General features: G+C 34.5%; 1 protein-coding gene across 3 annotated transcripts in view; it reads right to left on the reverse strand.

Annotated features, from left to right (window-relative positions):
* The window catches only part of KYNU (kynureninase), a 146,317-nt gene that overhangs the window by 36,523 nt on the left and 96,248 nt on the right, over nt 1-13,546 (reverse strand). For all 3 annotated transcript variants that reach the window (XM_012473460.3, XM_012473461.3, XM_064382801.1), the window contains exons 9-10: nt 13,275-13,373; nt 12,441-12,514 (exon numbers count right to left, since the gene is read on the reverse strand). In XM_012473460.3, the coding sequence (XP_012328883.2) occupies nt 12,441-12,514; nt 13,275-13,373 (173 nt within the window). The remainder of the gene's footprint in view (nt 1-12,440; nt 12,515-13,274; nt 13,374-13,546) is intronic.

The following is a 13,546-nucleotide window of genomic DNA, read 5'->3' on the forward strand; positions in this document are numbered from 1 at the left end:
TGTTTTTCCCCTCCACTTAGGTTCTTTTAGTTGTTTTAATAATATTGAGACCAACAAAAACAAATGTTAATTGAGGTTTTATTATGAGCCAGACACCATTCAAAGTAATCACTTAATTTTCAAAATAATCCTATGAAGTATACTATCAATACCCATAATAGAATATAAAGGAGGAAATGGAGGTTCTAAAACTCTTAATAAATAGTCTAAGATTCCACAATTATTAATTGTTAAAGTCAAAATGTACATATAGATCATCATGACCCAGGATATTCACAAAAAATGCAAAACCATCAGGGGCAGGTTTTTAAAAATGAACCAGCGATTCTATAAAAGTAATGTTCTCCATATTACTTAAGCATTGCCCTTAGGGTTTTGGGCAGGCAGAATGCTAGACTAGGATAGACTAGAATAGGCTAAGATGACAGAGCTGCTATTCTTTTTATGCAATATCCACTCCCTTTAACAAATGTTCTTTGTTACATTTCTCTTCTGGAACCCTCTTAGAGTCCTGCCATGTATCTTTTAGAATAGAATCCAGACTCCTACTATTTCTCATCACCACTCACCTCACACCCCACTTTAAATCATTTTAACCTCTTGCCAGCTACTGTTTTTCTAGTAGGTCTTCTAAAGTCCAGCCTTACCCTTGTGGATCTATTCCCAACAAAGCCACCCAACAAGTCACCATTTTAAAAGTCGTTTCATCATGTTATTCTTCTGCCAAAATGGGCAATGGATTCATGTCTTTAGAGTGCCTTACATGGCCCTGCATTATCTGGATGCCTTTACCTCCCTAGTTTTATCTGCTGATCTATTGCTCATTGAATTGATTACAACCATGCTGGTAACCCTGCTGTTCCTCAGACACCCAAGCTACACTCCTGTCTGAGAGTCTTTGATAAAATACTTCCTCTGCCTGGAACTTCCTTCACCAGGTAACTGCTTGGCCCTCTCTCTCATTTCATTTCTGTATTCAGATCTCATTTTTTCAATGTGGGCTTTCCTGAGTGCTTTTTAAAATACTGTACATTGTCAAGGATATTCCATAGGGTGTTCCTAATACATTTTTCCTGTTGTACTTTTGCAATTGTTCATAGGACTTATTAACTTCTAGCACATGAACTAATTGGCTCTTTATGATGTGTATAGTCTGTTGTCTCCTGTTGGAATATAAACTCGGTGTGGTCAGGGATCTTTATTTATTGATACATCCCAAATATATTTAAAAGTGCCTGGAAGATAGTAGATACTCAGTAAATATTTCTTTAACCAGTGCAAATATAGCACAGAAGCATTATAAAGCTGTGACTTCAAGGAGTATATGTCAAAATTCTGGATTAGGCACCAGAAGGAGCCATATAGTCAGCAACAAATGCTGGGATTACAAGGTGCTGTAATGTAAGCACTTTAAGAAGACAAGGTGGGAGGATCGCTTGAGCCCAGGAGTTCTAGACTAGCATGGGCAACACAGTGAGACCTTGTCTCTACAAAATAAAATTTTAAAACTTCAAAAATGTCCAAATACTTTCACAATGTTCAGTATACATACTCACTTTTCCTTATGAATAGGTAAAGATTTTCTGCTTTTCCTTTTTATTGTTCCAAGCTCTATTCATCTAGCATCAACCAAAACATTTCTTCCCACTTCCACTAACAATCTTTTTTAGCCAATAAATCCAATGTATGGCCTACTACAAAAAGCATAAGCTTGGCTATACTAAAATTCTGTCTTCAAGAAAGGAAGGTCAGTTTGGTAGGATTTGGGCATGGTTGCATGGGTTCATAAGTCCCCTAGGCAAGACCTTCACCCATGTTTCCACAGTGGGGCATTAATATTGCTGGACTACCATGTGTAGTGACAAGAAAGGCTTAGGAAACAGAGAGGCACTTGGTATAGTGCAAGCAGATATTCGAATTCAGAAATAACAGCACTTCAGACACATAAAGAGAACATAGAAATAGTGCCTATAGAATAACAATCAGACAAAACAGTAGATATGAATCGAAACAAGTGGTCAAAACAACACAAAACAAAAAACAATGAGAGAAGAAGCAAACAGAGTCTAAATCCATGCGGTTGGTAATCAGCACAGCGGCAGGAAAATCAAAAGGATGGCTAAGTGACAAAAACAGATTCAAAGGTCCTAATGACAAAGAAAAAATGTTGAAAACTGAGAAGGTAGGTTGCTTCAGCTCATAAACTCTACATTCACCCTTTGATGCCAGCAACTGGTCCCCAAGCATGCCCATTAGAAGGCTTGGCATGACATGACATTAAGCAGGTACAATATTGCTAACATACTCTTAGTTTAAAAAGATCTCTATCAATTCCTACTTTTATAAAATATTCATTGAATCACAGTTGTTCTGCTCTGTTCAAAGTTAGCTGATTTAATGCTATTCTAGAAAGTAGTTTTAGGATGTATCATAAATCTCAGTTCTATTTTTTTCTTCTCATTTGCCCACTCATCTGTAAATATTAGTGCTTCACTTGGTTCTGTTACATATTCAATTGCCTCTTCAAATCTCATTGTGTAAGAGGCTTGTTCAGATATATCCAGTAAGCTAACAGTATGATAAGCATAGTCATAAAAAAGTACTTCCAGAAATGATAAATTTAGTTAATAAAAATTATTTTCTGAAGTTTCAACATGTTGTTCTTGTAAGAGCTAAGTCAATATTTTTTGATGTGAGACTATTATTAACAAAAAAGTCTTCGAACATTTTCTGAATATACTTTTTTGAAATATCTTATTATTTTGAAATATTGGCAAAATAATCTTTTGAGTTAATACTAATGCTCCAAGCCCAAGAACAGAAAGTTTTCTAGATTTAGGACTTTAGAAAGAACTACTTGAATTTTGTTCATCAATGTTGATTAAAAATTCATGAAGGATTTTAAAGTTGTCTGTAGTTAGTTTTCATGGATATATTTGGTCTTCATAGAAGCATATGGAAATGCATATTTAATTTGACAGTGTTTTGCAAATCATACCCACTTCAGAATAATTTGCAAAGTAGAAATGCTTCCATATGCTAGAAGATGGTTTTTCTATTATGATGAGAGTAAAGAAAGAGCTGTATATTCAAAACCAACATTAAAAAAAATACTTTGTTGGGCACTGTAGATTATGAAAGTAAAGAAAAATTAACAGGACAATGTCCCAGGACTCAAAGAATTTAGAATTAAAATTTCAATCTATAATGAACTTATTAGGCAACCGTATCAGACATGCTAAAATGAATTTTCATAGGGATCATTGGGCCCTTAAAAACCATAGTGTCACATGGTTATTTTCTACCTAAATTGCCATGGCTTGTAACAAATCTTCTGAAATCCTGACCAAAGCTGATTGGAGCAGAGATTGATATGGGAGCCAAAGCAAGCAATCTATACATGAGCTAGTTGTGAGGACCACAGACACTAGTTCTGGACAAAAGAATATTTCCCATCCAATCAAATTCCTTCCTCTGGAAGAGCAAAAATGGGTGAACATAGAGAAGATGAATCACGTGGTTCGGAAGTTTGTTGTGAGTAATATATTCCAAACATTCTTGTGTAGTCTGTGAAGTTAGCCTGCTCTAGTGTTGGAAGTACTGGGACCCATTAAGTCTGTGTTGCTGAGGTAGCTCACAATGCTGCTTCACACAGCATGGATTATTACAACAAATTTCCACCCTGGCTGTTTGGCAATCATAAAAAGCCAGACGGATGCATGTATGTTCTAAACAAGAACACATGAAAATGTAGCAATAGGTCTTCACAGTTAATAGTTTAAAAGAACTAATAAAGCCCCTACAGATTCCTTTTAATTTAATTTTATTTTTTTATTGCATTTTAGGTTTTGGGGTACATGTGAAGAACATGCAAGATTGTTGCATAGGAAGACACATGGCAGTGTGATTTGCTGCCTTCCTCCCATCACTTATATCTGGCATTTCTCCCCATGCTATCTCTCCCCAACTTCCCACCCCCTGCTGTCCCTCTCCTAGTTCCCCCCGGACAGACCCCAGTGTGTGATGCTCCCCTCCCCGTGTCCATGTGTTCTCATTGTTCAACACCCGCCTATGAGTGAGAATGCCCCTGCAGATTTTAAAGGTTACTTTAGGGATACAACTTGAAGTAATTAAAGCAAGAGCTGAAGCTCTTTGACAAGTTTTACTTTTTATACCTGAAAGGTTCATTGACCTTTCAGGTATATATCTTCAGAGATATTGGACTGCAGTTTTAGAATAAAAAATAAATTTTTAGGTTTCAAAGGACTTCAGTGTTCTCAAATTAATGACTATTTCATCATTATCTTAGAAGAGTGATTTATAAGCAAGAATAGCTTTAATGTATTTTTTTAAACTGATAATTACTATTTTGGCTTTCCTTAAGATCTGGGATTACTTTATCTCTAGAGTTTAAAAAATACAGATTATTTACTAAATTTATTTTTAACTGTGCTCATGCTTCAATGCATGTAAGTTATTTTTATGATCACAGCTTAAATTCACTACACAAGAAAATTATCTGTAGAATTTCACACAGTAAAACTTGTCAAGCCAGGAAAAAAATTAAAACAATTCTTTATAAATTATTGATCCAAATGTTTCCTGAATGAAAATAGACCTAAAAGGTTGTCTGTCATGATTCCCTAGATGTTTTCTTCAAGTGATGTGCGTCCTTTTGGGTTCCTTACAGTCACCATTTGAGGACCAAGACAGACGACAGGTGTAACCCACTTCCTGAGTGTGTCACCAGAGCTAAGGGAGAGCTTAAAGCAATCACGATTTTACCACTGCTTATAATGGCAAAAATATTGTCAAAAGATAAAGAGCAATTTTATGATAATGAGGCAGGCTTTAAAATGTTAAGTCAATAAGTCTGATTCCATAAAAATTCTAGCGAGGAGAATAAAAAGGAAAAGATCACTTGGCATATCCCTTTAAGAAATGCCATTTAAGTAATTCTTTCTTCTTTTTTATATCCCCTTAAATTTATGGAACTTATGAAGTGAATCTCTCTCATCGGCAACAATTTTAGTTTTCAATGTAACAGAGTAAATTTATTCACTTAGTATTGCATTAAATTTTACAGAGGATTTGTATCTGTAAGTTTCTCCACCTCCTTGCTCAAGCTCTTCCCAAGCAGCTCTGAGTCAGTCAGTTATGCCTCTACTGCCCCTATGGCAAAAGCAGTCTGTGAATTCACCCAGTAATTAATCAGAGGTGGCCTTATGGCATATATTCTAAGCTTAGGTTGTCTGTGATTTAAATCACTTATTTGACTATCTCCAAATGAATTATAACATTTTAAAATCACAGGGAATTGCTATATTTATTTCCATCTTTAAAATTTTTTACACAAAAATATTTGTTGGTTATGTATGTTCACATCTCCTTAATAAACTCAGGATCATTCTCTTTACATGAGAAAGCAAGATTACCTTAGAAAGATACCTGTGTGAGATAAAATGCAAGTTTTACCATATTTAGTTTCTGAGCTGGAAAGAAGTATGTGTATATACACACACATATGCAGACATATCCAAAGTTCTTATTAGCTGATGACAAAAGAAAATATGAAAAAAACACTTAAATAAATCAATTTTAAAGTCAATGACAGAAGAAAAGGTTTGACAGATGCTCTCTTAAAATATAGAGCTTAAAAGTATTTTTAAAATTTTATTTATGATTTGAAAAAATGTTGATTAGAATGATAATAAATTAAGAATAAGGACAAGCATGTTGATTTTTTGGTATATTTGTCTACAAAATGCTATGGTAGCAAAATATCTCTTTTATAGTATACTTAACTTTTTCAGCATGTTTGTAAAAAAAAAGATAATTTTTACAAAGATTTGTGAGGCATTCATCATTTCTCCTGCATGCTTGATAGTCAAGTTATTTCCTTTTGAAGTATGTTGTCAAATGTCCTCTACTTTACCTCTTAACTGCTCTGACATATTCTCATTGCCTGTGATTTTGTGATTTAGGTGTTTTCCAAATTCACTTGCTTCATGACATCCTAAATCTCCCTTAAAAATCTTACTTTACAATCCATTTTCATTATGTTTTCAGTGTATGATCTGATATTTATGACATCATATAATCAGCAAGAGACTAACACTTTGTAGAGCAATTCATAGAGATAGATGTTAATACTACCTGGAAAATGATATTCAGGTAAAGACAAATTTTGTAAGTTGGGAGTTAATTAATGAATATTTTCTTTTATCTTTTGGGGCTGAGATAATTTTTGAATAATAACAAACTCTTGCAATTTGCAATCAGATGAAAATAATGGCTAAAAATTGTGCAAGTGATAAAGTTGGAAATGAAAATTGGTTTCTTCTATACCAATTGTGTATTGTTGAAATAACTGTGGACAAGATACTTTAGGGCAAGAGAGTGAGGTTTTAAGAGAATCAATGAAAAGGTGTAAAAGCAAACCTTTTAAAATACAGAAGAGTTCTCACATCCATTGGAGCAGAAGTAAAAGAAAATGGTACCACAGAAGCAAATATCAGAGATGAAGCAAATACCAAAGGCAAATATTAAAGATAATGGAGACAGACAATTACATACGGCTGAGAGGCCAAGAAGTTGTAGCTGGAAATTCATCTATGTTAACACTGGCTAAATACAGGCCAGATAAGCAGAACAGTTGCCTCAGAAGGCCAAGGTCATATTTCAACTGGGGATTCTATAAAAACTCTCACTGAGAAATCTACTGATACTGGTCTCTCTCATTTGAAAGTATCAGAAGTGTTGTGAAGTCACACATCTTGCCACTGCAACCTATACTTCCTGTCTCTCAAACTTTGCACAAGAAGAGCTTATTTAGGTACTAGATAGGGACTTGAGAAGTAGTAATTCAGAAGGGATCATTTGGAAATTAAAACAGATTTTAAATTATAGATAAGTTTTGTAAGTTTTGTGCTACAGTATTTTCAACCATTGTCTGGAAAATCATAAGAATTGAAATATATAAGTCACACTTCCCTAGAACAAATGTGCAAAAGATGATATCCCTATACAATGTTAATTGTACAGTTGGAACAAGCATGGTATAAAGTTATAAGTTTTTAAGTCTTTTGCTGAAATTTCTGGATGTTTTTTTTTTTTCTTTCTGGGACTTTCCTGGGAATTTTTTGATGTGTATTCTTTTTCAAATGTCATTGCCAAATAACAATAACTTGCATTTCCTTAACCATGCACTGAAGTCAGCCAGCCTCTTCAGCTGGTGCTTTTTCACCAGCAAATTACTTGTTACAATAAAGGAGATGATTCAAGGCCTTAATAAAGCCTTAAAAATGTCATCTCTGTTTAAAACTTTCTACCAAATGCCTCTAACTGATTATGGAAATGTGTTGCCATGATTTAAAATTCAAGCATTTTTATCAAAATTGTCAGTTGGCCCACTCTTGCCCATTCAAAAAAGCTTAGAAGGAAAGTATCCCAAGGGAAATGTGCATATTAGAAGATCTAATACAATGGGCACATGTGGAGGTTTGCTATGCCAGCATGAAAAGTGAGGAACAGCAGTTTTTCAGCATGTATGATTTTACTGGCTAACATAAAACAGTAAGGGATAGATGGGACCTTAATACCTCATATTATCTGCTCCTGTTTTCATAGTAGACTCTCTATTTTAAAAAAAGAAAAAGAGGGAGGTGGTATCTTAAATCTCAGTGTATGGGCTCTTACAGAAGAATCATTTAAAAAGATTCACATATCTTTGAAACCCCTGAAGTTAAAAGGTTAAACAGTCCTCTAAAGTTTGCCATGAGGGTTAACATTTGTAACTTAAAAAAAAAAAATTTAATTTACAATGTTATTTAAGCATTTTTTAGTGAAACATTTTAGATTGTCAAATTTATACAATTAAGAGTAGTTTCCTTCTTGTCTCAGAGCAATAAATAACTGTGCAGACTGAATTAAAGTCTGCCTTGAAGTGGGGCAAAAGCATCAAATAAGTTATTTATTCATGTCAAGTCCTAATTTACTGTACAGACAAAGTTTAGAATATGACATTGCAATTAGCAAAGGTAATAATGAACTAGGAAAAGGTTAAATTCTAGTTGAGAATAACAGCTTGAGTTATGATGCTTAATGTAGTGGGTTGACTCTGGTGTCTAATTTACTCATTCTCTTTATGGGCAAAGGGCTCTTGGAAAAGCCTGAGGTCATAGGTTTTGAACAATGTCCAACACGTATATTTAAACAGAAAAGGAAGTGAAATATTTTGGTACAGATGCAATTTGCCAGTTGCTAATGGAAACATCACATAAAGGGCTATTTCAAAATTATATACCAAATATTAGCCTTCTAAAATGCAATGTTATATATCTGGGGATACAGTCTCTATACCAGGTGGGTCACCCATGCTTATAATTCCTTTCTTAGCTCAGCCTTTATGAACTGATAAGCTTTCTGTTTAACCAAGCACCTAGAATGCCCCCTCAGCCTTCCTTCCAATTCTCATCACATTCTACCTTGTTATTGAAGGCTTCTACTGCAGAAGTATTACACAATCAACATATAGTCAAATTATCAAAAAGAAGAACACATAATTCAAGCATATATTTAAAATAACAAGTACTTTAAAATACTTGTTATAGAGTGAATGAGTGGACCAGAAGAAATGTTATTTGGATATTATTTATTTGAAATAACACGTTTAGCCACTAGATGTCACCCTTTTTAAGCAACAAAGACTGCTTTACAAAGTGTGACATCAAGAGCAGGTACATTCATCCCGCTATATTTGATGTTCTCCATACGGTTCTCTGCTACATACTGAATACCTTAACAGTGAAAAACTCTTTGGTTTCTCTAAAGCTCTAAGAGAACAGAAAAGTAAGGTGATGGAAGGCTTATTAAACATAGTTAAACTGGCTGATCTTGGAGTTCTAACAACTGAAATATAATTATTAATTGGCAAATACAGTCAGTAGTCATACAGACTCTGAAGTTTACAGAAAATTTAAATTGGATTTGACCTTGGAACTATAAATAGTATTCGTGGCCGGGTGCGGTGGCTCACCTCTGTAATCCCAACACTTTGGGAGGCTGAGGCGGGTGGATCACCTGACCTCAGGAGTTTGAGACCAGCCTGGCCAACAAGGTGAAACCCTGTCTCTATTAAAAATGGAAAATTATCCAGGTGTGGTGGCAGGCACCTGTAGTTCTGGCTACCTGGGAGGCTGAGGCAGGAGAATTGCTTGAAACTGGGAGGCGGAGGTTACAGTAAGCCAAGATCATGCCACTGCACTCCAGCCTGGAAAACAGAGTGAGACTCCATCTCAAAAATAATAATAATAATCACAAGAAAACTTCCTGTCCCCCGTCTTCACAATACTTTTATATGTGGAACATTGTTGTAACATCTGAACAATCAGCCTTATTTGGGCAACGTGATATTGTAAGGCTTTCAGGTCTTTGTTTATCACTCTTCTCAGGTGGTGTTTGATTTTCAGATAAATAAAAAACTAAAACACACTAAGGGACACAAAGTTAAGTTTCAGCAAACACTTCTTTTCCTATCAGGGACAAAGAAGAGATGATGGGAAAATATCTTGCCCTTGATTTGTCCAAATCTGCTGCATTCCATTCCTAAGAAAAGTGCTCCATTCTCCTAACACAAATTAAGTACAACATAAGATACCTAGTACAGGATAGAGAGCCAAGGCTAGCAGGTGACAGCCCCAAAATTAGTCACTGACATCACTTAAAAAGAAGTTTTAAGAGTATGAGAAAACAATAAACGGAAAAACAACCAAGGTTTTTCTTAACGTGTCCCTCATGAGTCAAGCCCAATTTAAGTCCCATAAATTTTGGTAGCTAAATTGTTAAAATGCAACAATAGCTAATAACACATAATTTTCCAAAAAAGTTAAAAGCAAAGTTCTCATACACGTACAAAATAAATAGCCATGAAAAATCTCATTCAACCCACTAAATGGTGGGGTGGAGGGGGGAATCAGTAAGATGGTAGGAAGGCCAGAAAACTCTCTTACAGCATATAAGAGAGATTATATCTCCAAGGAATGGAGATTATATTGTACAGTCAGTCCATCAAAGGTCTGCAAAACAAACTTGGTGATAGTTATAAACTAATGTCCTACAAAATTACAAACCATAAACTTTGGGGTTATATTTTCTGCTTGAGAGAAATGGTTGCCACTAAGCAAAAGTCTACATGTTAGCATGCAAATTCACAGTGAATCTACAAAGTAGATAGAAGTCAGTACTAAATAATTATCAAACAATACTTGGGTTACAGTGTTATAGAATGCAACCCATCTTTTTCTGTATTTTTTAAATTTTAATTTTTTTATATAACCCCACACATATTGATCATGTATAATGCTGTATTAGTCCATTCTCTCATTGCTGCAAAGAACTACATGAGACTGGATAATTTGTTAAAAAAAAAAAAAAGAGGTTTAATTTGTTCACAGTTCTTCAGGCTGTACAGGAAGCATGGCTGGGGAGGCCTCAGGAAACTTACAATCATAGCAGAGGGCAAAAGGGAACCAGGTACACCTGACATGGCCAGAGCAGAAGGAAGAGGGAGAATGAGGAGATGCTACACACTTTAAACAACCAGATCTCGTAAGAACTCTATCATGAGAACAGCAAGGGGGAAGTCTGCCCCCATTATGCCATCACCTCCCACCAGGCCCCTGCTCCAACATTGGGGATTACAATTCTACATGAGATTTGGGTGAGGACACAAATCCAAACCATATTAAATTCTTAAGTGGCTACACTTAGTGTTTTATATACATCAACTCATTTTATTCTCACAATAACTGCTTATGGGTAGGGGCTGATATTATCTCAGTTGAGAGACCAGAACACTGAACAGTCGAAGAAGATTCTCCAGGTTACAGACCACCAAGAGACCAAGCCGAACTGTGAACCTGTTCTACCTAGATGGTCTTTCTCCTGGGAGCATAGACTTAACATAGATTTAAACATTGTCTAGTAGAATATTTTGAAATTCCACAAAATGAGGCATATGTGAGCACGATACAACCCCTTTGCCCTTGTTCCTTATCCATGGTGAGAGAAATCTCAAGTGCAAGACCTGTGTATGCTAGGAGGTCAAAGACTAACTCCTGACACTGACATCTCTAGAACTTGTGTATATTACTTCTTCCTCCCCACCATCCCCTCCACCCTGGGACTGGCTTGCCCTTTGGGTGGATATAATACATCAGGTCCTTAATCTCAATTTGAATAAATGGAGAATGAGAAATAGCCAGAGTTTTGAGCCACTATACAGAAACAAGCAATATCTTATATACTGTCTATGTGGAAAACATGGTATTCCTATAATATATGCTTTTTAATCTTCTCAGAGATGTTGGGACATGGAGGGAAATATAATGCACTAATAATGATATTCAAGTAAGATGTCTGCTTGACTGAATACCTGTCTAAAGAAAATGTTCTCTTTAAGTTTAAAACCTTAAAACCTTGAAAAAATTTTAGATGCAATTAAAGAAACTATAGAAAATCATTTTAAATTCCTAGGATTTATATGCATAGAACTTTAGAAATGTGAGGTGCTCCAAACTCTATTACTAATTCAGCTTCAATTCTTGTAAAGATTATAGCACTCAGCCAGTGGCTGAGAAAATTCAGAAAAGTAATCAAACATTATTACATTATCTATTAGGAGTCTAGACAGTCTCCTCATCACACATACGCCAACACAACAACTATGAAAAGGGTTTTTTTTTTCCCCAGCATATTATTTCTTTATCTCCATACCACAAAAAAAAGTAAAAGGAACACTTACGAGTTTCCCAGTCAAATAAAAATGTGTAAGTTTGTTGGTGTATTACATTTGCATTTATACTTGCTCTAAAATATGAAGAGTTCTATAAAACAGAAAAGTATTACTTTTTATGTAGTCAGTCTGTTGTTCAGTGTTCAGCTTCTTCGGATTTCATGGATTATAAAGTCTTTTAGGACAGAAGATATTCCCTACAAGCCATCATGTAACATTTATAGCTTTAAAGGTAGATGTAATTTTTATAATAACATGCCACATTTAAGGCTCTATTAGGCACAGCTCTGGTTACCTTTGATTTATTCATCAATGTGAGGAATCTGAAATTTTCTGAAGTCTAATTTTTGAAAAAAATATTGAAGTGGTCTCTCTGCATTAAACCATCTGCTCTACATGATTGCAGTGACTCAATTTTAGCACTAAAGCTTTCCTTTTTGATTAAATTTCTTGTTCAACCAATTGAATTCTTTGAAAAGTATTTATTTCAAATGAAGTAAATTGTTGTTAGTAGAATAAGAAAATAATTATAATCCAATCCTAATTCCTATTGGATATCATCTTAAATAGCTCATGTAAATTTAACATATTATTAATGAAAATTAATTTATTCATAACCAAAGAATTATCTGAAGATGGTACTCACGCAGGTCTAATCGTATGGGCATGCTTTTCATGAACAAAGGCACCAGCAATACCTCCTGCTCCTGCATTTAAATACTAGATTGAAAACAAATTAATTATGTGGGTTTACTTGAATATACGACAAAACTAAACAATGCAGTCATTTGAATTTTTTAATTGAAACCACAACTTCTGACCAATTCAAAATATGTAATTATTTATGTATTTATGATAAAAAACTTAGGTCACCTTTTTCAAAGAAAAAGAAATTTAAAATAGTATTATTAGGTAGATAATAAATGTCTATTACTTTTATGGGGAAATTTTGCTCCAGCTGGTAGAAAGCAGTTTTACTGAGATCTGGCTTTAAAATTTGTATGTAATTATTTTGTCCTAAGATGATATTATAATAATAATAAAAGTATATTTTTAAAACAAGTAAATTAAAATTGGTTTATATTCATGCTCCCTGTCATTAAATCGCTTTCAAATATGAATTCTAAGTTGATTCTCTAAAAATTATATATGCAGAAATTTCACAACTTATCAGTAAAAAAGCTAAGACGATCATCAATTTGAATTAAGGGTAGGACTTTTTCTCCAGAACCTCCTGATTTTTTCATAGCAGCCTAGGAATTGAAGGATTAATTTCTCTATATTGATGGAAATACTAGAATTAAATTACTTATCATACTATTCCATCATACAACTCTATTAACTAAAATCAGAAAATATAATAATGAAAGAAATAGGGAAAGTAACTCAAATCCTTAAAATGGGCCTACAGATCCAGTTTCTTTTTCAGACTAATGTCAATGTGAAATAAAGGGATGTAACTGTCCGAACTCGTTTGTACCTTGTAGGAACACCAGCAGGCAAAATCGACTCCCCAGTCATGTAAGTAGAGTTCAACATTTCCAACTGCATGTGCTAGATCAAAGCCAACATAACAACCCTAGGGGAAGAACATAATAATAAGGGTTAAATTTGCTTAATGATTAGAAATAAGTACAAGTATCTTTAAGAAAATATTTGACAAACTTTTGTACCATAAATTATGGTTTGCTCTTTGATGTGATGATTCACATAGTATGATCCACAATTCCCAGGACCCTTTCAGGAGGCCCA

This window comes from Aotus nancymaae, unplaced genomic scaffold, assembly GCF_030222135.1.
Source record: "Aotus nancymaae isolate 86718 unplaced genomic scaffold, 86718_ANA_hifiasm-v0.15.2.pri h1tg000029l, whole genome shotgun sequence".
Taxonomy (NCBI): Eukaryota; Metazoa; Chordata; class Mammalia; order Primates; family Aotidae; genus Aotus; species Aotus nancymaae.